This window comes from Chiloscyllium punctatum, chromosome 17, assembly GCF_047496795.1.
Source record: "Chiloscyllium punctatum isolate Juve2018m chromosome 17, sChiPun1.3, whole genome shotgun sequence".
Classification (NCBI taxonomy): Eukaryota; Metazoa; Chordata; class Chondrichthyes; order Orectolobiformes; family Hemiscylliidae; genus Chiloscyllium; species Chiloscyllium punctatum.
In genome coordinates, this window is record NC_092755.1 from 44,824,048 (window position 1) to 44,850,013 (window position 25,966).

Genomic DNA, 25,966 nt, shown 5'->3' on the forward strand with positions numbered 1-25,966 from the left:
CCCAACTCTCCCTCCCCATCTCTTCTTCCCCCCTCCCCCCCCCCCCGTCTCTTGCTCTTTGTCTTTCCCCATCTCTTCCAGGCCGTCTCTTCCTCCCCCACCCACCCCTGTCTCTCTCTTCACCCCCCCCACTCCACCCCCGTCTCTCTCTTTCCCCCCACACCCCCGTTTCTCTTTTTCCCCCCACCCCAGTCTCTCTCTTCCCCCCCCCCCCCACCCCCGTCTCTCTCTTCCCCCCCACCCCCGTCTCTCTCTTCTTCCCCCCCCCCCCCCCCCCACCACCACCCGCCCCCATCTCTCTCTTTCTCCCCCCCAACCCCTGTCTCTCTCTTTTCCCCACCTGCCCCGTCTCTCTCTCTTCCCCCCCACCCCCCCCCCCCCCCACCCCCGTCTCCCTCTTCGGCTCCTCTCTCTCTCTTTTTCTGCAAACTTGGAAATATTATATTTAATCCCCTTGTCCAAATAATTAACAAAAACATAAAATGCCAGAGAAACTCAGCAGGTAAGCAGCATCCATTGAGAGAGGAACAGAGTAAATGTTTCGAATCCAGTGTGACTTCTTTGGGACTCCAGCATCTAAATCATTGATTGATATTATATTATGATATTAATCAGTGGCTAACAAGGGAAATCAGGGATAGTGTTAAAGCCAAAGAGGAGGCAGATAAATTAGCCAGAAAAAGCAGCAAACCTAAGGATCTGGAGAAATTTAAAATTCAGCAGAAGAAAACAAAAGGTTTAATTCGGAAAGGGAAAATTGAATATGAAAGTAAACTTATAGACAATATGAAAACTGATTGGAAAATCTTCTATAGATAAGTGAAGACAAATGTGGGTCCCTTGCAGTTAGAATCAGGTGAATTGATAATGGGCAACAAAGAGATGGCAGAGCAGCTGAACAAATACTTTGGACCTGAGGGAGAACACAGCCTTCAGGAAATGCTAGGGGACAGAGTCAAAAATGAAGGAGGAACTGTAGGAAATCCTTCTTAGTCAGGAAATGGTGTTGGAGAAATTGATGGGATTAAAACTTGCTTAGTCCCTGGGACCTGATGCTCTGCATCACAGAGTACTTAAGGAAGTAGTCCTCGAAATGTCGGATGCATTGGTGATCATTTTCCAGCATTCTGTAGACTCTGGAAGAATTCCAATTGACTGGAGCTAATGTGACATCACTTGTTAAAAAAGGAGAGGAAGAAATGGGGAATTATAGGCAGCTTAGCCTGACATTGAAGGTCGGGAAAATGCTGGAGTCAATTATGAAGGATGTAAAACTGAGCATTTGAAATCACTAAAGGGAAGTCATGCTTGACATATCTTCTGGAATGTTTTGAGGTTGTGACCAGTAGAGTGGGCAAGGGGAATCAGTAGGTGTTGTTATCTGGACTTTCACGAGGCTTTTGACAAGGATCCACACAGAGATTAGTGAGGAAAATTAAAGCTCATGGTATCAGAGGTAATGTATTGATATGGATAGAGAACTGGTTGGCAGACAGGAAGCAGAGAGTTGGAATAAACTGGTCATTTTCAGAGTGGCAGGCAAGAGGGGTACCGCAGGCTTCAGTGCTGGGACCTCAGCTGTTCAAAATATACATTAGCAATTTGGATGAAGGAATTGAACGCAATATCTCCAAATTGCAGATGGCATTAAGCTGAGTGGCAGTGTGTGGTGTGAGGAGGATGGTAAGAGGCTGCAGGGTGACTTGGACAGACTGGCTGAGTGGATAAACACTAGGCAAAAGCAAAGTAATGTTGATAAATGTGAGGTTATCCACTTCGGTCGCAAAAACAGGAAGGCAGATTATAATCTAAAAAGCGGTAGATTATTATCTGAATGGCAGCAGTTTAAGAGAAGGTGAGGTGCAGTGAGACCTGGGTGTCATGGTAGAACAGTCGCTGAAGGTTGGTACGCAGGTGTAGCAGGCAGTGAGGAAAGCTAATGGCATGCCGGCCTTCATAGTGAGAGGAGTTTAGTATCGAAGTAAGGATGTCTTGCTGCAGTTATACAAGGCCATACCTTGAGTATTTTGTGCAGTTTTGGTCACCTAGTCTGGGGAAGGACATTCTTGCTATTGAGGGAGCCCAGCGACAGGTCACCAGACTGATTGCTGGGATGGCAGAACTGACATATGAGGAAAGACTGGATTGAATGGGCTTTTACTCACTGGAATTTAGAAGAATGAGGGGGGATCTCCTAGAAACATATAAAATCCTGATGGGACTGGACAAGCTAGATGCGGGAAGAATGTTCCCGATGTTGGGGAAGCCCAGAATTAGGGGTTACGGTCTAAGAATAAGGGGTAAACAATTCAGGATGAGGAAGAATTGTTGTGAACCTGTGGAATTCTCTCCCACTGGAAGCTGTTGGAGCCGGTTCATTGGATATATTCAAGAAGGAGCTGGACATGGCCCTCGTGGCTAAAGGGATCAAGGGGTAGGCGGAGAGGGCAGAAATGGGATACTGAGATTGCATGATCGTATTGAATGGTGGTGCAGGCTCGAAGAGCCAAACGGCCTACTCCTGCATCTATTTTCTCTGTTTCTCAATTCATGCCAGTATACCTCCATCACAAGCTCCAGTCCCCACCCTTAACCACCAGTTTAGTTTACTGACCCCTTATCAAAACCCTACTGAAAATTGTTTACCTCAGGGAGTGGTTTGATGGGGATGATTTCTGGTCCTGGTTCATAAAGCAGCATGCATGTGATCGATAGGGCTGCCTCAGGTGGAAAGTGACATGTATGAATAGTAATGATTGGGTTGTTTTCTTTTCATGTAAGCTTTAGTCTTTGAGCTCATGGATATGTTTCTCTTTCTCTCTTTCTCCCAGTCTTTCTCCGCATGGAATCAGCCCTGTGATGTCACCAGCCTTGCAGCGTCTTGTCAATCGGACCTCCAGCAAGTACACGGACAGAGCTTTGCGTGCTAGTTACACCCCGTCACCGGCTCCCAAACAAACACCACGTTGCAAAATACCATGTGTTGGTATAACACCTAATGCCCTTGGTGTCTTGCACACCCCGAGCAGCCAGGACCCCACCTCCATCACTGATAACCTACTGCAGCTGCCTAAAAGGAAGAAAGTTGCTGAGCATGTTCCTCCACAACCCAGCACCTCACTGACCCTTCAACTCACAAGAGCTGATTATGATGACTTTGGAAATCTGAAATATGTTGCAAAGATAAGAGGAATGTTTGAGAAGTAAAGACGATTTCATGTGTATTCACATTCATACTGAGATAAAAATACAATTTCCCCACCAAAGGATGCTTTCTGATTCAACAAACTTGGTCTTTGTGCAACTCACAGTTGCTGTTGATTTCAACTCTGTCTTTGCCAGCTCGTCCATAATTTGTGAGTTTGTAACCTCTCTGACACTGAGTAATGATGTCCGAGGAATGAATAACTTGTGTATCCCACGGTGAGGTTTGCAGTGTATACAGTCACATGGCTGTTCAACTGCATGCTTCGGATGATCCAGCGCCACCACTGCTTCAGCTTCTTGGTGTCTGCAGTATAACTGCAGTTAGGACTCTGGAAACTATTTCCATGATTTATTAACATCAGTGTTCACTTGTCTCCTGTGAACTCCAAACAAACTTGCTCAACCCCTCACTGTCAGCCTTGAACTTGAAGGTGACAGCAGCTGAGCTCTTTTCAAATTGAAGCTGCGTATTCCATCGAGTGGTTTTGGTTTGAAAAAAATGGGCAAATTGGACATTACTTTCTTGAAAATCCCAACTTGCCCTGGGCCAACTGTGCAGATCTTCATCCAGAATATGTGCAACATCCTGGCAAAGCTCCCTCCCCTTCTCTTTCTGCATCCTCCCCTCCCCTTTGGCTCCTTGCTTACCTCCATCGGCCTCCCCTCCTCTCCTCAGTCAATCCTTCCTTCTTCCTTCTCCTCCCCTCCTGCCACCTCTCCACTCTCCTGTCCTCTCCTTAGTCAACCCTCCCCTCTCCTCTTCTGCCACCCCTCCCCTCCTCTCCTCCTCAGAGCCCTCTCCTCCTCTCCTCCTCAGAGCCCCTCTCCTCTCTTCCTCCTCTGTCATCCCTCCCCTCTATCCTCCTCCTCCTCTGTCATCCCTCTCCTCTCCTGTCCTCCTCCTCCTTCACCTCACCCCCTCCTCCGTCACACTCGCCATCCCACCTTTTTTCCTCTCCCTTCCCCTCTGTCACATATCTTCTTATCCATGCCCTGTCTCTTTGCCTCCTTCATCCTCCCACCTATGCCCTCTCCTACCCCCTCTATATCTCTCTTTATCTGTTTCTCCCCACTCTGTGTCTTTTTCCTTCTCTCTACCCCTGTATATGTCTGTCTCTCTCTCTTTCCCTCTTTGTCCCTCCATATGTCTCTCTGTCCCTCCATGTGTCTGTCTTTCTCTCTCCATATATCTGTTTTAATCCCTGTTCTGTCTCCTCCACCCCACAACTCTTCTCTCCTCCCACCCCAGCCCCCAACCACCACTGTTGTTCTCCCCACGCCCTGACTCTGTTGTTCCCTGTTCCACACCTCCTGTCTCTCTCTGTTGATGCCACGATGCTTGTTGTCCTCCAACCTCCTTGGGCATTCCTTTGCTCCTGCCTAGGCAATGAGTTGTGATTGGTGATGCCTTTGTAACACTTCAAGCGAACTGCAGGGTGGAGGCAGCCCTTGGTCAGGCTGGATGTTAGGGTTCGATGTCACTCGATGAGCCTTGTCTGTCAACTGAATGACAACTCACTCCATAGTCCTGTGTGGATTTGCATTTTTTATGAAGTTATCTTTGCTATCGTAGGTGCCCCAGGCACCAGGTAAGGGCACAATCCATCGCAGCATAATATGGTTTGATAATTTCTATTATTTTTGTCAATTAATTTTTGTCCTCGTAATAAATGCTCCAAAAGTAAATGCTGAAAAAAACAATGCATCTCCATTGCATTTTTTTAAAAATTAAAGGTAAAGGTTTTCAAATTAGAAACCATGTGGTAGTACTGTGAGGAGCAGGGACTACAGAGAAGAAGGAAGGAGATATGAAATTTAATTTGGATTTATTAAACATTAAGTGAAATAGATTGCAATGTAAACTTTTTTTAATGAGAAAGTTGCAGAGTATTTGAGTGTCCTCTTGGGCTGTGTGCAGTGTACTTTGCTATCCCCATAATCTTTGAGAGCATGCATCCAAGCAGGCTAAGATATTGGAGTCATCTATAGGCAAGGGAGGCAGGTTTCTCTCTCTCAAGGGCATTGGTTTTTTTTAATTTAAGATGGCAGGCTTCATGCTTATTACCCAGTGCCAACCACAATTGTCCAAACTGACTAAGTTCAGTTTCATTGTTTGTCCCCAGTGTGATTCAAAGTCAGCACCTGTGGCTTTATCATCCAGACCCAGCAGCACTGAGTTCCCGTAAACTGAATGACCAAGATTTGAGGCAGACAATGAATGAGATACTGAGAAAGGAAAGGACTAAAGATCTGCCAGTAGTTTTATGGGATTAGCAGGAATGTTCAGATCAGAAGGTGCAGATAATGCCAATGACAGAAGACTCTAGATCTGTCTTTGTCCTGATGTTATGACTAAACATGGCTGCTAAGGAGCATGAACTCTTGAAGAGCTGGACAACAGATTGCCAGACTGTCATTCCTAACCTCACCTTTCATTTCATTTCATCCTCATTAACCAGACTTCCGTTCCCCAACCTGAATTTGTTTCTCCTGTTTCAGGTGCTGATTGACTGACCCATGTGTTATTCACAGGTCCTAGCTCTTTGCTTTCATCACTCTCTGCTGTAATAAAAGCAGCAACAACAATTTGCAAATAGAGAAAAAAGACGTGTTTACATTATGCCTTTCGTGGCCACTTAACATCTCCAAGTGCTGTTCAACCAGTAAATTATTTTCAAAGTATCATTACTGTTGTATAGCTCCCACAAACAGCAACGATATCATTCCCAGATAATCTTTTTTGTGATGTTGATTAGGGGTAAATATTAGTTAGGGTATGGAGATAATTCCTTTGCTTTGAATTTTCAAAAAAATATTTTTTTGTTTGGATGTTAAAAGTCAATCACATTACTGTGGCTCTGGAGCCACACGTAGGCTAGACCAGGTAAGAATGGCAGATTGTTTTTCCCTGAAGAACGTTAGTTCCCTGAGTCAGATGGTTTTTATGACATGGTTGCCGTCAAGGCAGTTTTTGACTACAGATTTTTACTGAATTCAAATTTCACTATTTGCCAGGGTGGGATTCAAGACCATGTCCCCCAGAACATCAGCCTGGCATTCTGAATTACAAATCCAGCAACATTACTCCCCTGCCACTGCCCTCCCCATCCTTAAAAGGCTATCATGAGATCTACGGGCACCAAAGAGATGGACAAGACTTCTCTTTAGTGCCTTATCTGAAAAAATAGCACTTCTGACAGTACAGCATTCTTTCAGTACTGTTTTGGAAAGTGAGCCTCAATTACTTTACATTGATATGCTATTTAGAGATGCTGTGAAGTAGTTTTACAAACCCAGTATGACATCAAGCTATATCTATATTAGTGCAGGTGACTAAAATCATGGTAAATAGAAACATTTTTAAGGCGCATCTTAAGCGAGGAAATTAACTAATAAGATTCAAAGAGGTGGATTCCAAAGCTTGGGGCCCAGGCAAATAAAAGTAAAACCACTAATATTGAAATGATTAATGTAGAAGCATCCAGAATTGGGGGAGAGCAGAGACCTTGCAGCAGAGTTCTCTGCAAAGCCGGAGGTGATTTTGGGAAAGGGGTGGGTGTGTTGGCGGTGTGAATGCCTGAGGCTGTGCAGATATTTTAAAACCAAGATGAGAATTTTAAAATCAGGATCTAATGTAGTCAGTAAGTGCAGGGGTCACCTTTCCATATCATATTGCAAACACTGCTATAGTCTCACTCTAAATATTAGAGGTTCATCAGTTTCTTCCTGGTTCTTTATTAGATTTCTTTTATAAGCAGTAAAACAGATGACTGGTTCAGAAGTTGGTTGTTTTTACAGGGTAATTGAACTCTTGTCTCTCCTGATATCTAGGTGCGAGATTTGCTAGAATGTTTGCCCCGTTTTTCAATAGATTTTGATTTTCTGGAGCTAACCTTTTTCAGCTCTGCCTTGCTCTGTGCCTCGATGAAACTCTCCTGGTCAGGATAGACCTCACTGTCATCAGGATGATCCTCGTCAGTTAGTCTAAGGCTTCTTGATTTTCGCCTGCTGCCCCTTGCATCTGTTCTTGGTTCCAGTCTGCTGTCAGTTTCAGGATCGGTTTTGGCATCTTGATTTGGAGACTTCTCTGCCCTCAAAGCTGTCTTGGTTCCACTCCTGTGCTCAGATCTTGGTACTTTTGAATGGTGCTTTGCGTCCCTTGCTTCCTGAGGTGAGGTTCTACTCTTGAAATCGGATTTCCCCTCATTCCTGGCCTCTTCTTTACGCTCAGCTTCATGCTTGCCATCTGCCTTGTCCCGTTTCATGTTCATCCACTCATGTTTTGCCTCATGTTTCATGTCTACCCATTCATGGCCGGCTTCAATTTCCCACTGGTATTTTGTGTCTCGTTTCTGCTCGGTTTTTCCTTCATGTCGTTCGTCCTTGGTATGGCCATGCTTCTCCTCTCTCTTCTCCTCTCTCTTCTCCTCTCTTTTCTCCTCTCTCTTCTCAGCACTTTGATCTACTTTTTTGGTCGAAGTCGTTTCTTTCATCTTGGCAGTAAAGAGCCAAGGATGTTCCAGGACCTCTTCAATGGTGAGCCGCTTGCTGGTGTCAGGGTGGAGCATGCGATAGATCAATTCCTTGCAGTCTGCAGGAACCACCTTTGAACGGGGAAAATCCACCCTGTGCTCTTTCTGAATCCTAAGCATCCTTTTGATGTTGGAGTCATCGTATGGCATCGAGCCACACACCATGATGAAAAGGATTACCCCAAGGCTCCAAACATCATACACTTTAGGCTGGTAAGGAATGCCCTGCAGGACTTCAGGAGCTGCATATGCTGCAGAGCCACAAAAGGTTTTGCTGAGCAAGGGTCGTCCCTGATCATCTGTACTGCATCGCTTGGCAAAGCCAAAGTCTGAGAGCTTGATATTGAAGTCCTTGTCTAGAAGGAGATTCTCGCACTTTAAATCACGGTGGACTACACCTAGCTCATGACAGTGCTTAACGGCCAGTGCCAACTGACGGAACATCTTACGTGACACCTCCTCAGGTAAAGCCCCCCTTGTTTTAATGAACTCCAATAAATCTCCCTGAACACCCAATTCCATAATAATGTAAACCTTTCCATCTGAAGTCTCAAAAATCTCAAATGTTTTTACGATGTAGCGGTGATTGAGCAAAGCCAAGATTTCCAACTCCCGGGGCAGAAACTTCTCCAGGAAATCAGCAGGAGCCTTCCTCCTATCGATAATTTTAACAGCCACGTTAGTCTTCAGCCGATCAGAGTAGGCAGACTTGACTTTGGCATATGACCCCTCCCCCAGATTGACACCTAAGGTGTAGCCCCGTTTTTTGAGGACTACCCCATCATCCATGGTGCTGTGACATGAATATGTGAGTTCGCACTCCCTTCTGACCTCTTACCTACTCACAAACTCCATGGAAACAGGCTCACAGGCACCTCTGCACAGCATACAAGTGTTCTGTGTGCCCTTTCAGTCCTGAAAGAGACTTATTTTCGCAAACAGTAACTTTAGTAAAGTCACTGTCTTGGATCTGGCAACTGTGGGGTTGTGATGGATCTAAAAAGAATGTTTGTGTTGTGACATAAAGATGATGGCACAATGATCATCATATGACTTGTAGGGTGCTACAAATACAAGATTTTTATATACCACGTTTTGGGACTATGCCTTTAAGATGAAGGGGTTTAGTGACCTGTTCTGAAGTCTGCCTAACAACATACCTTGACGATGTAGTCATCATAGATTAAAGGGAAGCCCTGGTTGTTTTACTGAAAAGAAGGTGCAAGGTGTTCACACTGGGAGCCAATGGGTTGCAGCAGCAATCGTTTACTGCACATCTGCAAAGTTCCAGGAAAGTGTTGACATTTTGAACAGTTAAGCTTTATAGTGTTTAAACGAGAGTTCAGATCTAATCAATCAGCATTTCTCCCTGGTTACAAAGGCTGTGTGTTGTTGTGAAGGTAGGCTTGCAAGGGGGAGAAGTGTTTCTAAGATACTCTGAAACTCTCAGATACTGGTTGCTTGTTAGGGTTTGAAAGATATTGCAGCTTAAAAGCAAAAGCCAATAGGTCATTGGGGAGGAATGTAGTTGGGAACTCGTGCTCTGCTTGAAAGAACAAATTGGTGAAGATTTGAAATGAGACTGGATGATTCATAAGACATAGACACAGAAATTAGGCCATTCAATCCAGCGAGTCTACACTGCCATTCAATCATGGCTGATAGGTCTTTTCAGCCCCATTGTCCCACTTTCTCCCCATAACCTTTGATCCCCATAACAATCAAGAACATATCTATCTCTGCTTTAAATATACGCAATGACCTGGCCTCCACAGCCTTGTGGCAATGAATTCCACAGATTCACTACTGTTTGGCTAAAGAGGATTCTCCTTATCTCCATTCTAAAGGGTTACTCTTAGGCTGTGTCCTTGGTTCTTGTCTCTTCTGCCAATGGAAACATCTTCCCAACATCCACTCTGTCCAGGCCATTCAATATTCGATCACGTTCCCCCTCATCCTTCTAAACTCCATCGAGTATAGTCCCAGAGTCCTCATATGTTAAGCCTTTCATTCCTGCAATCATCTTTGTGAACCTCCTCTGGCCCTGCTCCAGAGCCAATACATCTTTCCTGGGGTATGTGGCCCAAAATTGTTCACAATACTCTAAATGTGGTCTGACCAGAGCCTTATAAAGCCTCAGAAGTACATCCCTGCATCTATATTCTAGTCCTCTGGAGGTGAATGACAACATTGTATTTGCCTTCCTAACTACTGACTCAACCTGCAAATTTACCTCAAGAGAAACCTGGACTAGGATTCCCAAGTCCCTTTACACTTCAGATTTCTGAATTTTCTCCCCATTTAGAAAATAGTCCATGCCTCTAATCTTCCTACCAAAGTGCATGATCTCACACTTTACCACTACTTTGCCCACTGTCCTAACTTGACTAAATTTTTCTGCAGCCTTCCTGCCTCTTCAATACTACCTGCCCCTCCACCTGTCTTTGCATCATCTGCAAACTTAGCCACCATTCCCGAAGTTCCTTCATCCACATCATTAATGTATAAAGTGAAAAGTTGTGGTCCCAACACTGACCCTTGTGGAACACACTATTCACTGTCTGCCATCCTGAGATGGACCCTTTATACCCACTCACTACCACAGACAGGCAATCTTTTATCCATGCTAGTACTTGGTCTCTAACACCATGGGCCCTTATCTTAATCAGCACCTTTTCAAAGACCTTCTAGAAGTCCAGAGAGATAACATTCTGCTCATCAGTTCCACAAAGAATTCTAACAGATTTGACAGGCATGACTTCCCCTTGATGAAACCGTGCTGACTTTGCGCTATTTTACCATGCACTTGTAAGTATTCAGATATCTCATCCTTCACAATGGACTCAAATCTTAATAATGACTGAGGTCAGACTAATCAGCCTATAATTTCCTGTCTTTTGCATTGCTCCCTTCTTAAACCGGGGTTATATTAGCAATTTTCCAGTCCTCTAGGATCCTCCCTGACTCCAGTGAAACCTTAAAGCCTCCACTATCTCTTCAGTTATCTCCTTCAGAACTCTGGGGTGTAACCCATCTCGTCCAGGTGATTTATCCACTTTCGGAGCTTGCAGTTTTTCTAGCACCTTCTCCTTGGTGATGGCCACTGTACTCATACTGCCCCCTGACTCTCTTGAATTTTTGGGATATTGTGTCTTCCACCGTAAAGACTGATGCAAAGTGCATATTCAGTTGCTCAGCCATTTCTTTGTTCCCCATTAATAATTCTGCAGCATCATTTTCCAGTGGCCCAATGTCCACTTTTGCCCCTCTCACGCACTTGATATAGCTAAAGAAACTCTTGCAATCTTTCCTAATTTTACTGGCTAGTTTACCCTCATATTTAATCTTCTCCCTCTTCTTTTCTTTCTTTCTCTCTTTCTCTCCTTCCTTCCTTCCTTCCTTTTTTCCTTCCTTCCTTTTTTCCTTCCTTTCTTTTTCCTTTGTTGGTCTTTGTAGGCTTCCTAATCCTCTGGCTTCCCACTGTTCTTTGCCATAGTATATACTTTCTCTTTTGTGCTTCCCCTGACATCCCTGGTCAGCCATGATTCACTGAGCTAGACAGGTAGGAGGCTGGAAGAATGCAGCAGGCCAGGCAGCATCAGGAGGTGGAGAAGTCAACACTTCCAGCGTAATCCTTCTCCAGTCCTGATGCTGCCCGGCCTGCTCTGTTCTTCCAGCCTCCTATTGTCTGCTCTGGATTCCAGCATCTGCAGTTTTCTTTTTGTCTCTAACCATGATTTACTGAGCTGGCACTCGAATGAGAATGAGCATGAGCAGGAATAGCTCTCACTGTGAAAGGCATTTCTGGTGTTCAGCATTACAAGCTGGGGTAGAAAAGATATGAGCATAAACGCTTTGGTGCCAAGAATTGTATTGGACTTGGTTTGAGCGATTTGACTGTGTACCTAAGGGTACTGATTGAATGTCTCTGCAATCTTTGCACCCTCTTTCAACATCAAAAGCAACAGAGACAAAGTTAACCTAATCATGAATTTTCCCCTGATTTAATTCATATTCAAGGAGAAATTGAGGACTGGAGATCAGAGCCATTCCTGAAGAAGGGCTGATGCCCGAAACGTCGATTCTCCTGTTCCTTGGATGCTGCCTGACCTGCTGCGCTTTTCCAGCAACACATTTTCAACTTAATTCATATTCACTTTTGCCTATCAAGGCCAGTTTGACTTACCTTTAACATGACTGGATTGTTGTCAGTCCTGCTGTAGTAGTACAGGAGAAGCTCCTTTACATTGGAGAATACAATGCTCTTGATGACCCCGTGACCTATAAAACTAAGTTTCCCTTCTAAACAGATCCCACACCATGTCACCAACCCTATCAAATCGGATCAACAGTAAGATCCTTGAAGGAGGCCAAATAATTTACACAATGAACTGAAAGTGAGAAAAAAGATGGATACTGCCTTTAAAAGGTGAGACGGTACCAGGAACTGTTCAGTTTTGGAAAAATGAGTGAAACTAAATGGGACGTATGAAGCAATGTTACTTTTTGGGGCCATTGAGTCTGGACAATCTGGCAGCGTCTGCTATGGATTTTAGAAAGCTCAGCATAGCCATAACCCTGTAACTGATCAGGATGTAGTTTAACACAAACTCTGTGACGAGAGTGAAACTGAGAGAAGCAAGAAGACCTCCACATGTTGATTGCAGCAATTTATTTCTGTCTTCTCTCTGTAAAGCTGCTCTCTCCAATTTTCTGTCAAATGAGCAGAAGAAAACACATTCAGAAATGCTGAAAGAAATAAAGTTCTAAAACCTATAAGAGAACCAGAAGGACCCTAGGGTCAACCAAACAGCCAGTGAACGAAAGACTGATCATCACTGTGTAGATCAGATTGAGGCATCACCCAAGAAAGGAAAAGGATTGTGAAACTAACTCATCTAGTTTTGTATTTTGGACTGGAAATACAGGACTCTGCTCTCCTGACTCTCTTTTCCCCCTTTGCTCACTAGTTGTGTTTGGTCTGTTTTTGTTTTCCTTTATTTGTGCATGTGACTTTTAAAGAGGTTTGAGTTTAAGATATGTACATTAGATACCTTGTTCTTTTGCTGTTCTTTGTTCAAGATAAGAGTGTTAAATAAATAGTTATTTATACTGCTACTGAAGTAACCTGATGGGGGGTTGCTTTTTTCCTGGATAGCATTAGTCAGGCAAATTGGGGCTTATGCTGGTTTAGTCAAATCTTCACATTTGTGGTGACTCTGGGAATATTAGGCCTTGTTTTCCAGTGCACTACCGCAGTGGATTGTGGCTTCCCAGAAAATATGAACCATTCATATCTTGGTGCTTCGTTTCAAAAGGATGGAGAAACAATTCCTCATAGCTGAAGCTGATTATGCTCATTGAAGGCTGACTGAGGGAAAGAGGATTTGAGGACCAAGATATCTGATCTCTGATTATCTGAAGACTTCATTATAGAGACTCAACTACAATTTTAACTGAAAGGCTGTAATGTCCAACTTCCTTTGCCTTCTGCTAACCAAATGAAAATCCTTTAGGTCTGCAGCATTTCACCCACCATCTCAGGAATGTGTTCGTTATGCGAGTCCGTGTTGCATCATTATAAGTCATCTTTGTGTGTGTGTGTGAGAGAGAGAGTGAATTGTCGTGATTACAGTTGAGAACTGTAAGAAATAAAATTTACCCTTGTTTTGGTTTAAAATTAGAAGAAATCTTGAATCCTGACTGTTCGTTAAAATCACTTCTTTAAAGCCAAGGAATTAAAACATTCCTCCTCTAATACATCTCATTGTAGTCACTCAAGACATAAGAAAAGGATAAAATTATCCCACATCTCTCCTGCTCCATTATAAGCTATATTGAACACAAGTTGGACTGCAGTTAAGAGTATTGCAGTTAATTCAAGAAATCTCACTTGATGGTGAGATTTGTAAAGGTGTTACCAGAGACTTAAATGATGAGGAAAGGTTGGATAGGTTGGAGTTGATTTATTTTGAACAGAGGAGACTATGGGAAATTGAAGCACAGACCTCTATGAGGGTCCTAGATGCAGTGGATAAGAAAGAACTGATTTGCATTAGCAGAGAGGTTAATACGCAGCAGGATTGAATTGCAGGTAACACCCGTTATCTTTGTACACAAGGCAAGAATCTTGTATGGTAGTCTTCTTCCACTCGGCAAGCAACTTCAGCTGCCTACTGACAGAAGTCACAAGACTCTAGGTTACGGTCCAACAGGGTTTATTTGAAATCACAAGCTTTTGGTGCACTGCTCCTTTGTCAGGTGAAATCTGACTTCAGAGTAGTTGTAATAGCGGGCTGTGAAGTTAGGGCACAGACATTTCTGTGGCTGTCAAAGAGACTCCAGGATAGTTTGTTGCCTCCCAGAGTCAAGGACATCTCTGAGTGGGTGTCAGACATTTGCAAAGGGAGAGCGAGCAGCCAGAGGTACTACTGACATTGGCAGGAAGAGTGACAAGATCCTGCAAGTGGAGTTCAGGGCGTTAGGTAGTAAGTTGATTAACAGGACCTCTAGGGTTGTAATCTCAGATTACTCCTTGTGCTGCGTGTTAGTGAGACTATGAATAGGAAGTCTGGTGTAGGAGGGAGGGCTTCAGATATGTGGATAATTGGGATGTCTTCCAGGGCAGGTGGGACCTGCAATGAAACTGGAGGGGCACCAATATCCTAGAAGGGAAGTTTGTCACTTGGGAGGGTTTAAAACTGATGTGGTGGAAGGGTGGGAACCAGTGCAATAGATCAGTAACTGAAATGACTGAGATGGAGTTGGAGACACATATCATTAAGGCTAAGAAGAGAAACAGATATGGAGCAGTTTCTGAACTTGGTGGGACTGGAAGCCTGAAGTGCAGTTATTTTAAGATGAGGAGAATGACAGAAAAGGCAGATGAACTTAGAGCCTGGATTAGTATATGGAACTATGTTGTTGTAGATATTATAGAGACTTGAGAGAGAGGGGCTAGACCGGCAGCTTAACATTCTGGGATTTAGATGTTTCAGGTGAGCTTGTGCGGAATATAAGAGGTGTGGGTGTTGCATGTAAATAGGGGAGAATATCACAGTCGTACCGAGGGAAGACACCTTGGAGGGATCATCCAGTGAGGTCATATAGTTAGAGTCAGGAGGAGGAGGAAAAGTGCAAACAGCTTGATGGTGTTGTACTACAGGCCTCTCAACTCCAATGGGAGATAACTAAACAGATAGGTGGATGGATTATAGAAAAATGAGAAAAAAACAACAGGTGAATTTTGACTTCAGCTATATTGACTGGGACTGCCTTAGTGTCAGGGATTTCAATAAGGTGGAATTTGTTTGGTGTGTCCAGAAAGGTTTTTTGAAGCAATATGTTAATAGTCCAACTCAGGAAGAGGCCATAGTGGGGAATGAGCCTGGCCATGTGATTGACATTTCAGTGAGGGGGTGCATTTTGGGAACAGCGGTCATGTCTGAAAGTTTTAAGCTACTTATGGATAAGGATAATCGTATTCCTTGAGTATAAGTATTAAACTGAAGGAAGTCTAATACTATATTGGACTGGAACTGGGGAATGTAGACTAGGGGCAGCTGTTTGAGAATAAATTCACATCTGTCATGTGGGAATCTTTTAAAGGCCAGTTGATTGGAGTTCAGGACCTATGTTCCTGTGAAAATGATGGATAAGGATGGCAAGATTTGGGAACACTGGATGACAAGTGAAATTGACATCTTAGCCAAAAAGAAAAAGGAGACATACAGAAGGTTTAGGAAACTGAAGACAGACAGAGCCTTCAAAAAATATAAAGAAAGCAGGAACAAACTCAAGCAAGGAACTAGGAGGGCTAAAAGGGGCCGTGAAATGTCCTTGGCAAACAGGATGAGTGAAAATCTTAAGGCAATTTATATGTTTACAAGGAGCAATATCTTGGGATACAATTACCATGTTCTAAGTAAGATTGTGACTAAAGTCACTCCCAATTTATTTTGTTTGAAATCTAGTCCTATATAGTTAAAGGACTCGATACCTAATTCTCAACCATAAACTCTTTTTGTACAATTACAAAGTGCTTGAAACTCCTCACAATAAGTAACATGCATCACAGAGATTCCTGGGGACAGTGAGGACTGCAGATGTTGGAAAGTCAGAGTCGATAACGTGTGAAACCGGAACAAGCATAGGAGGTCAAGCAGCATCACCCACAGGACGCTGTTGGGGCCAGTTCATTAGATATTCAAAAGGGAGCTGGACATGGCCCTTGTGTCTAAAAGGATCAAGGAGTGTGGGGAGAAGACTGAAATGGGATACTGAGATTGCATGATCAGCTATGGTCGTATTGAATGTTAGTGAGGCTTGAAGGGCCAAAAGGCCTAATCCTGCATCTATTTTCTATGTTTCTGTACATCAGAGGAGCTGGGGAATCAATGTTTCAGGTCCGAACCTTTCATCAGAAAAGGGTGCAACATATAGGTGGACAGAAAAGATGCCTGCCAATTTCTCTTGGTATACATAAAAAAGTGGCAGGGTTTACTTTTAATTGAACACAATCCACTTTCAACAACACTTTCAATCCATTTGGACCTAACTGAGAATTACCCCCACATCTTTGATCCATAAACACGCATGTTTCACTTCCACAGTTTCCCTTCTGTATCACAAGATTTCTTTGGTGGTCTCAAAACGACTTCTCTTTGAAATGTTTCCCCTTGCAAAAATGCAGCTTTTTATATTAATCAATGTGCATTTGCAGGAATCATTGTGCGTTTTTAAAGAGCTGAGAAAATCTGTAGGCTCATTTTACTTGCCACGGGATAAATCAATATTTTGAGCACAATTTTCTCTTTGAAACCTCATGCTTATAGCCTGGTTTCGGCCTTACGCACCTTATTAGGGAGCACCTTTTTTTGTCCACATCCATCTGTGCAATTAGGCTGGCTTCCCATGATCTTGTTCCAGCTTTCTAACTTTTTGTTTAGCATCCTTTATCACTTACCTTTGAGCTGTTTGTAACCACTAAAACTGTTCAAACATAAAGGCTTCAACTTCTCATGGTATTTCCAGCCAAGTCCATTGTCCTGAATTTTGTGTAACTCCAACTTCTATTCATTCACCTATCATGTTCAGGTGACGATTACGAGGTTTACCCCTCTACGATCAAAAATCCTTTCACCAGCCTATGATATTTTCTTACAGCAATGTTCACATCCAGGTCCACTTTCAGAATTTATCATGTACTTTCTGGCTTTTCACAGTTTTACCTCCTTTTGCCAATCCATAACTCTTGCCTTGTGTCCTTCATGTTCAGATTTGGCCAATGTTTGGATTTGCTGCTACCTTTCCCTGCTTTTGCTATAATGGTGGCATTCTCCTATTTGCTGGCCCCTTCTGGCATATGTTACCTAATTGCTGGCTTTCAGCAGTTGTCCATAGGGGATAAATTGACCTATAATGTATCAATTTGTCCATATTCACTCAGCTATTCATCTGTCATAATGTACTCTTAATAATTGTCCAAAATGAGTACGTAAAGTGCATGGTGCCTCAGTGCTATTATTTATTCAGATTATGTAAATGTATAACCAGTGCCAACCAGCCTTGACAAGTACACTGTTTGGTTGACATGCCTTAAAATTATTCCTAGATTGTCCCTAGATTAAATATTTATTACTGATCGCCTGGTAGCATTTATATAAATAATCTGTATGTGAACATAGGAGGTATGGTTAGTAAGTTTGCAGATGACACCAAAATTGAAGGTATAGTGGAGAGCAAAGAAGGGACCTCAGAGTACAATGGGATCTTGATCAGATGCACCAATGGGCCAAGGAGTGGCAGATGGAATTTAATTTAGACAAATTACTCTGAGATCCTGCATTTTGGAAAGGCAAATCAGGGTAGGACTTAATAGTAAGGTCGTGGGGAGTGTTGCTAACCAGAGAGATCTTGGAGTGCAGGTTCACAATTCCTTGAACGTGGAGTCGCAGGTAGACAGGATAGTGAAGAGGGTATTTGGTATGCTTGCCTTTATTGGTCAGTGCATTGAGTATAGGAGTTGGGAGATCACGTTATTGCTGTACAGGACATTGATTAGATTCCCTACAGTGTAGAAACAGGCCATTTGGCCCAATAAGACCACACCAACCCTCTGAAGAAAAACCCATTTATACCCATTTCCTCTGACTAATGCACCTAACACTACGGGCAATCTATCATGGCCAATTCACCTCACCTGCACATCTTTGGATTGTGGGAGGAAACCCATGCAGACACGGGGAGAATCTGCAAACTCCACACAGACAGTCACCCGAGGCTAGAATCGAACGCAGATCCCTGGTGCTGTGAGGCAGCATTGCTAACCACTGAGCCACCATACCGCCACATTGGTTAGGTCACTTTTGGAATACTGTGTGCAATTCTGGTCTGCCTTCTATAGGAAGAATGTTCTAAAACTTGCAAAAGTTTAGAAAAGATTTACAAGGATGTTGTCAGGTTTGGAGGGTTTGAACTATAGGGAGAGGCTGAATAGACTGGGGCTATTTCCCTGGGAGAAAGTGAGTTCTGTAGATGCTGGAGATCAGAGGTTAAAAATGTGTTGCTGGAAAAGCGCAGCAGGTCAGGCAGCATCCAAGGAGAAGGAGAATCGACATTTCGGGTTCTTTTAATTTCAAACACTTCTTCATCTGTCTTATAGTCTGTGTATGGAAGTTTCAGAGATATCTAACATCATATTTCAAGATGTTTTCTTCCACTTATTATCCAGGTTTCTAAGGTGGGGGGACAGGAGAGAGAAGAGAATGTTGCACCTTTTTATTATCTAATAATTTATCAAATTGCTGCTTGCAAGAATATATCTAGTGCTTACTAGCTGCACTGTTTCCTATATTACACTTCAATAAAGGACTTAATTTGCTATAAATTATTTTGAGATGGTCTGAGGTTGTGCAAGGTGCCACATAAATGCAAACTTTTCCAGTCTATCATTCCCACTGGAATGTTTTGTGTCTCTTCCATTGGCATTTTTATCCATAGGTCACATGGTACAGTAAAATTCAGATCACCCAGTTCATTAAATGATGAATTAAGTTTTTTCTATGAACAACTCTTCCAATATGTCTCATGCAGAGAGAAAGAAGCAGAGGGAGGACAGAAAATGTTTCACAAAAAGGGAATCAGCAGGTCTTGGGGAATGTCAGTTATTAAATGACCTCTCTATATTATTGAAAGATATCTGTAGGTCACACATTCATACAAACTGTACTTGCTGCTATGATTTTTCTTTAGGTCACTTCATTCAATGATGACAATGTCAATATTTCCTGCTCATTTCTGTGACATAGTGATGGCCATATTAAGCTGTGGTCACAGTCAGGTGCTGTGGAGGATGTGCTGGAACATGCTTGTTCAGGATCACCTCACCTACCCTAACTTTGTACATCACGGAACCTGACCTCATGTTGACTGTGCCTCTTACCTGTGCATGGCCATTTCTGTGGATCTGGCATCAGACTTTGTCCTCTGAGGTAAACTGCCTTTCTCTCTTAGGGGACTCTTGTATCCAGTATTGGCATTCCTGATGCCATTTCACTCTCCTGCTCAGGTCCTGGAAGATCAGGTTTAAACTGGTGCTGCATCTTCTCCCCATTAGCAACTCTGCTGGAGCTGACCCTATAGTTGCATGAGGGGTGGTCCGAGAACCAAACAGGAGCCGGGCAGTTTGATATCGAGTGTAGCTGTAAGCTGTGTCTTTATGTCTTGCCTTCAAAGTTTGGACTGCGCCTTCTGCCTGACCATTGGACAATGGATGATTTAGAGCTGGCTGAGATTTTATGCAAACTTACAAGTTGGCGTTGTCGTGGAAATTAAATCGACTTGACTCAACTATTAGCAAGAGCACAGAAAGGAGCTTTATTTTAAATTCTGCAGAATTGACTCCATTGCACTAAGCCAGATGCTTCAATGTAAGGAGTACTGAGCATTGTTCAGATGCTTGCCTTATACTGTTTCTTATCACACTCTCAAGGACAAAGACGGGGAACTCAAGTTGTTATCCTCTCATCCCCTGGTCTTAGACATAAGAGTTCTTCAGCTTTCGCTGAGTTCGACTATCACAAGGTCAAGTTGAATGTTTACAGAATTCAAACAGATACAAGCTGGCTGCAAACCTCATCAAAGTATTGTTTACAAAGTTCAGTACAGCATTACATTTAAGAAAAGCATTCGCTTTTAAATTTCACAGTAAATGGATAATTTTCAATTACAGAGTCTCGAGCAAATTTTGGTAAAGACTAATTCTGCAATCACTGATACAACCGCACCAGTATCCACCTCCATTTGGACTGGCTCACCATTGAACCAGATGTTTATTTTCATTGGTTGTGATTTGGGTGTTGCTAAGCAATTTAATTATTCCAAACCAGACTTTCCAGAGTGTCCACACTCCTGGATACCAGCCTATGAGTCTCTTCCTCAATTTAGATCTAGTGGGACTGTTTTGCTGTCTCAAATCCACATTCTGACAGCAACGACAAGGCCAGATCCTCAAGAAATTTTTAACTGTTTGACTTTGTAGTGAGGTTTTGCTGACCTAGAGTCCCTCTGTTCAGGATATGATCTGAGTGAGACTGTGCAATTGCTGTCAATAAAGTGGTGCTCCCCAAGCTCAGTTGGCCTGGCGAAGGTGTCCACTTCCACTTCCATCGACATACACTGTAACTCATAAACATCACTTGCCGCATTGTCTCATGACAAAGCCAGGTGAAATGCCTGTTGAAGTCTAGTTGGGCTTCAGCTAATAGGAGCTTTTGCAATGGTCACATGATTAATCCCACAAACGAACCAGTCTCTCAGCATCTCACTTAAGGTTAAACCAAAAGCACACGCCTCTACTGGTCGTCTTAACCTCATCAAAAATCCTGATACGGATTCTTCTGGTTCTTGAAGTAAGTCAAGTAAGACTGATAGCATCTCCGAATTAGAGGAGGCTTGGGGTTGTAGTATTCCTTAACTAAATCTGTCAACTCTTGAAAAGTTATGCAGGTCATTCTGTTATAACGTGCATTTCATCAATGCAAATTTGCTGTAATGCAATTGACAAATTGGGGACACTGTTTCTAAAGTGTGAACTTTTAAAACGTGTGTTGACTGTAGCGCCAGCACTTTAAGTGCTGTTTCTAAGGCATGATTTTTCTATAACACGGGGTTGCACAAGAATGCAACCATTACGTTGTAGATGAACTGACTGTGCCTTCGGGAAAGTTAGACTCCTAATAACTGAAAAGGTTACAGGTCCACATGCTGTCAGAAAATTACTCATTGCTTTTCATCTGCCCCAGTATCATTTGCCCAGAACAAATAACGTATTCTTTCCACATACAGGGCCCAGTCTTTGATGGTAGGCTTGAACAAGTCAAGCTTCCCAAACAGTGACAGAAATTCTTATCCCAATTTAAAGATAACTGCTGCGAGTGAATCTCTGCAATGGCATGCTATCTCGTCCCCACTAAAATAACTCCACAAAGGCTGGTATCCTGCTATCACCTCACCCATTATATACACAACATAAGTGGCTAGGCCATGCTACACTGTCCATAGTGTCTGGGAATGTGTAGGTTAGATTGATGAGCCATGGGGAATGCAGGGTTACAGGGATAGGGGAGGTGGGTGCATTTGGGTGGGATGCTCTTTGGAGAGTCGGTGTGGACTTGTTAGGCTGAATGGCCTGTTTCTACACAATAGGGATTCTGTTTATAGTACATGACACCAACACAGCTATCACAGCCAAGTCCCAGAGTGAGCAGAAACACTGACATCCTATTTATATCTGTCAGCCAGGGCTCCCTGATTGAATCAGGTTAACAACCCCATCTGGAAACACATACTCAATTAAATCCATTTGGGTGACATCGTTCCAATCACCACACACGCACACATAAAAGACACCGCCAACATATCATCAGCAAGGCCATGCAAGAGTCACCAGTGTTTAAGTAGAACTTACATCTAACACATTATGGCCACAACATTCAAAGAAATTCAGCCGTTAGCCTGAAGCTCAAAATCTGTAAACAGTTGCATGTAGAGTCTGCCTGTCCTCCATAGTGTGTCAGTACTTGAATTTCCCTGGAATTACCTACTACAACAGTAACTGTAAAAGAAGAAAATGAGATCAACAGATTGATATTATCATCATACTCCAGATCCCAGAATATGAGGAACTCCATAGGAAATGAGTTACTGTTGGAGTAATTGCTCACATTTATGTACAGAATGGAGTGTGTTTCATGCATTTAATGGTGTATCTTTATCCCAGATTCTTTGTATTCCTGCTGCTTCCATTGTCTCACTAAGAAATGTTGCTTTCTACAAATGCTTATTCCTCATTTGTGATCTGCTCAAGCTATTTGCAAAGACAAAGCAGCAAATGTTATGGGAGTGAAGTGGTTATATTGCTTGACCAGTAATGTAGAGGGAAGGTGTAACAATCCAGAGAACATAAATTCAAATCCCACATTGTAGTCTGAGAATGTGATCTGGAAACTAAAAAGCACAAGACTAGCAGATCATTCTAAAACCCAACTGGTTTGTAGATGTCCCAATTGGGAAGGAAACCTATCATTCTTACCCATTCTGAGTCTATGTCTTCAGCTCCATATTCAGATCGACACTTAAGTACCTCCTGAGCTGACCTAGTGCACCATTCAGTTTTATCCAGGGCAGGCTGAGGATTGAGCAATAAATGCTAGTCTTCCCATTAACAACCAGATTTTGACAATTAGAACAATATTATAGTTAATGCTTTCTTTCTGGTGTTCTGCATTATGGGGAATAGTGCCCCCCATTAATATCCAACAGAATTTCTGAGAGGCAATCCTGATGCATTGCTTTCACTCAGAAGATGAACTTCACCTAGGGTATTCCATGTGACCTGCCTGAGGATGTGGAGCAAGGTGGAAGTAGGGATGGGAATGGGTTGGACCCTCCATTTGAAACCACCTCAAACTCGATGCTGCAACCACTCGCATCAAGAGAAGCAAACATCTTGAACATGCTAAGCCACTATCCTGAATTCCAATGGCAAATTTCAATGTAAAAGTACAGCTACTGAATGAATGGAGGAAGTAACTTACCAACACAATGGTCAGGAAGTGATTATGATGCAGAAGATGGAGTTCCAGATTCTTGGGAAACTCATGATCTCTATATCCAGGCTATGGAAAGGCCTAACGCAACTTGGCCCACACTCCAAACTCTGAAAAGAAAACAGGCAAAAATTTATAACTAGAACATTCATTACTCGGCTGAAGCTTCTTGTGACTAGTACAATTCATTCTGCCTGATTAATCTCTCCTACTTATCTCTTAACCTTTTTTGTCATGGAAAAAGGTCATCATGCTGTCCAGGACAATTCATTGCATTTGTTTTTTAATTTAACCAATTTTTCTAATCATCCTATTTTAACATACCTCTGGAGCAGGTCTGAACACAGAGGTAAAAACAATAACTGCAGATGCTGGAAACCAAATACTGGATTAGTGGTGCTGGAAGAGCACAGCAGTTCAGGCAGCATCCAACGAGCAGCGAAATCGATGTTTCGGGCAAAAGCCCTTCATCAGGAAACCTGAACACAGGCCTCCCTGTCCAGGTACTACCACTGCACCACAAGAAGGCCCTTGAACCAGAGCATCCAGTGGAAACCCACATGGTCATAGGGAAAACATACAAACTTCACACAGTCACCCAAGGCTAGAATTGAACCCAGGTCCCCAGCACTGTGAGGCAGCAGTGCTACCCACTAAACTACAGTGTTGCCCTCTATTTAGAGACAAATTTAAAACATCTGTTTACCATATCTCAGGCATTCCAGGTGTTTGATTCTGTTATTGTCTCTCCTTGTAATTTGCCATCAGAGGTAGCTGAAATCTAACTGCTACTGGTTCGAACTCTTCTTTCATTTTGATACCATAACCTTTTCCTTTCTAATGTAATTCATTGTTTTTTGATTAGATTAGATTCCCGACAGTGTGGAAACAGGCCCTTCGGCCCAACAAGTCCACACCGACCCTCCGAAGAGCAACCCACCCTCCTACATTCACCCCTGACTAATGCACCTGACACTATGGGACCATTTAGCATGACCAATTCCCCCCTAACCTGCACATCTTTGGACTGTGGGAGGAAATCGGAGCACCCGGAGGAAACCCATGCAGACACGGGGAGAATGTGCAAACTCCACACAGACAGTTACCCGAGGCAGGAATTGAACCCGGATCCCTGGCGCTGTGAGGCAGCAGTGCTAACCACTGTGCCACCCCCATGGTGGTTTTTCCTTTTAACATGTGGAAGTATACAGGCTCCATTGTCATAAATAGATATATGGACACAAGTGGGTATATGGATATAGGTGGTGTATGGGTGTGGTTTGGGTTTAAAGTTATGTAGTTCAGGAATTCCTCGTTTTATGAATATCTGACTTTCAAATGCTCATACTTATAAATGTGCTCCTATATAAGGATGTAATTTTAAAGACCCATCATACAAACATTTCCTGTATTTACAAAAGTCTGCTTTACATTGTTCTGCTTTATGTTCCGAGCAGTACACAATTTGACTTGTGAACAGGATCCAGAATTGAATCTGTTCACAACCTGGATACTGCGTGTATTAAGGTGAGTATGTGGATAAGTAGGGGGATATGGATAAAAATGTGGATATATAGGTAAAGGAGGGTATTTGAATGTAAAGGTGGACGTATGGGTAAAGGTTGAGGTATGAATATAAGAATGGATATATGGGTATAAGTGGAAATACAGTAAAAAGATGTATATATGGGTATAAAAGTGTGTCTGTGGATAAAATAGGATATATGAGTGTAAAGGTGAGCATATGTAGAGGAGGATATATAGGTGCAAAGATGAGTGTATCAAAGAGGAGAATATATGGGTGCAAAGATGGATATTGTCATTGGAATTGAGCACTGGAAATCAAAGCCACTATTTCTGGAGTTGTGGCAAAAGTTAAAGATTGTATAACATTATGCCAAATTCCACAACTTACCCGTCCTTTTAGACCCGTATTAAAAGATAGCAGGGACTAGGGTTCTGTACTGGACAGGGACTTTAATTTGAATAAACAGATTCTAACTCTGGGTTTGCAAATATGAACTGTTGACATGTAACTCTACTGGTTAAAACTCCAACTCACTTTTAAAACTCCACTTGCATGCTATTTGCAGAAAAAAAAACACAAGAAAAAATTAGTTTTATGTGTAGATGGAAAAACTGAAGGCATTTCAGTAGGCCCTGCCTCCAGGATTCACTGAGATTATCCTTTTGACTTTCCAGGATTTACAGCTTCTTGATATCCTTTCAGGTGCTTTCACTTGCCTTCAGGAGGCATAGAGTGACGAGTTATAAAGTTTCTGATATATTGGTTTAAAACAACAGCTTTCAGTGACTGGTGATGGAATTTTTTTTTAACTGCAGAGACAGCAGTTCCTTTCTGGAGATCCAAAGGCATCTGTCGATCTTGTTTATAACTACAAGCTGTTCATCTACGTGAAAACCAGTCATATAGTCGTTGGCAGGCAAAAGGCATTTGTCAACTCCACATACCACTCAGCCACTTGTTGCTAGCTGAACATCATTTTGTACACACGCCCTGGTGCCAGTTCATCTGTAACTAATTATCCCCACTGCCTGAACAAACTACAGTGTAAATAGCACTCACAGTAACTGCTGCTGACTTGTTTTTACAAAATACAGCAACCCCTTCCACAATCCTTGGTTTTATAAAACAGTCCTTTTCTCATTTCAGTCCACAAGTAAAACATGTTAAAATATAAAGTTATAGTCTGTATGTACATACAAATGGTTTCATCATAAAATGTGATACACAAACAATGAAACACAAGATTTACACCCACTCATCTTTCCTCACCCCTCATACAACCTTAAACAGTCTTAGCATTCTTAAGCCTTCAATTTATTCTAGCATTTTACACTTGGGATAATGTATTTGCAATTATATATCTTTTCTAGCAATGAGAATAATGTTTACATTAAATGGTGAAAACAACGGAGTCCATCTGAATAGTCTTGCGTTTTGTATTTTAAACTTTACAATGAATCAGTGAGTAGATTTGAATGAGTAAGTGAGTGTTTCTCTGCTAGCATGCCATATGTGGACATCAAAATGTTGATGGGTCAATATAATCCCAAAGTCTCTTTTTCTATGGTAATGTTCTTCTTCGAGTACAG

The 25,966-nt window shown here is 42.6% G+C and overlaps 2 protein-coding genes across 2 annotated transcripts in view; one reads left to right on the forward strand and one right to left on the reverse strand.

Moving 5' to 3' along the window:
- The window catches only part of ess2 (ess-2 splicing factor homolog), a 67,418-nt gene extending 62,510 nt beyond the window's left edge, over positions 1-4,908 (forward strand). Inside the window, exon 10 of the mRNA XM_072587030.1 lies at positions 2,832-4,908. Coding sequence (XP_072443131.1) covers positions 2,832-3,207 — 376 coding nt within the window. The 3' untranslated portion in view covers positions 3,208-4,908. The remainder of the gene's footprint in view (positions 1-2,831) is intronic.
- Positions 4,909-7,034: 2,126 nt separating this feature from the next.
- LOC140487640 (testis-specific serine/threonine-protein kinase 2-like) lies at positions 7,035-8,539 on the reverse strand. Its single transcript, XM_072586927.1, has 2 exons — positions 7,674-8,539; positions 7,035-7,559 (listed from the first exon to the last, which is right to left on the reverse strand). Exons 1-2 carry the CDS (start codon positions 8,526-8,528, stop codon positions 7,035-7,037), a joined length of 1,380 nt encoding a protein of 459 aa, XP_072443028.1. The 5' UTR covers positions 8,529-8,539.
- Positions 8,540-25,966: the final 17,427 nt, after the last annotated feature.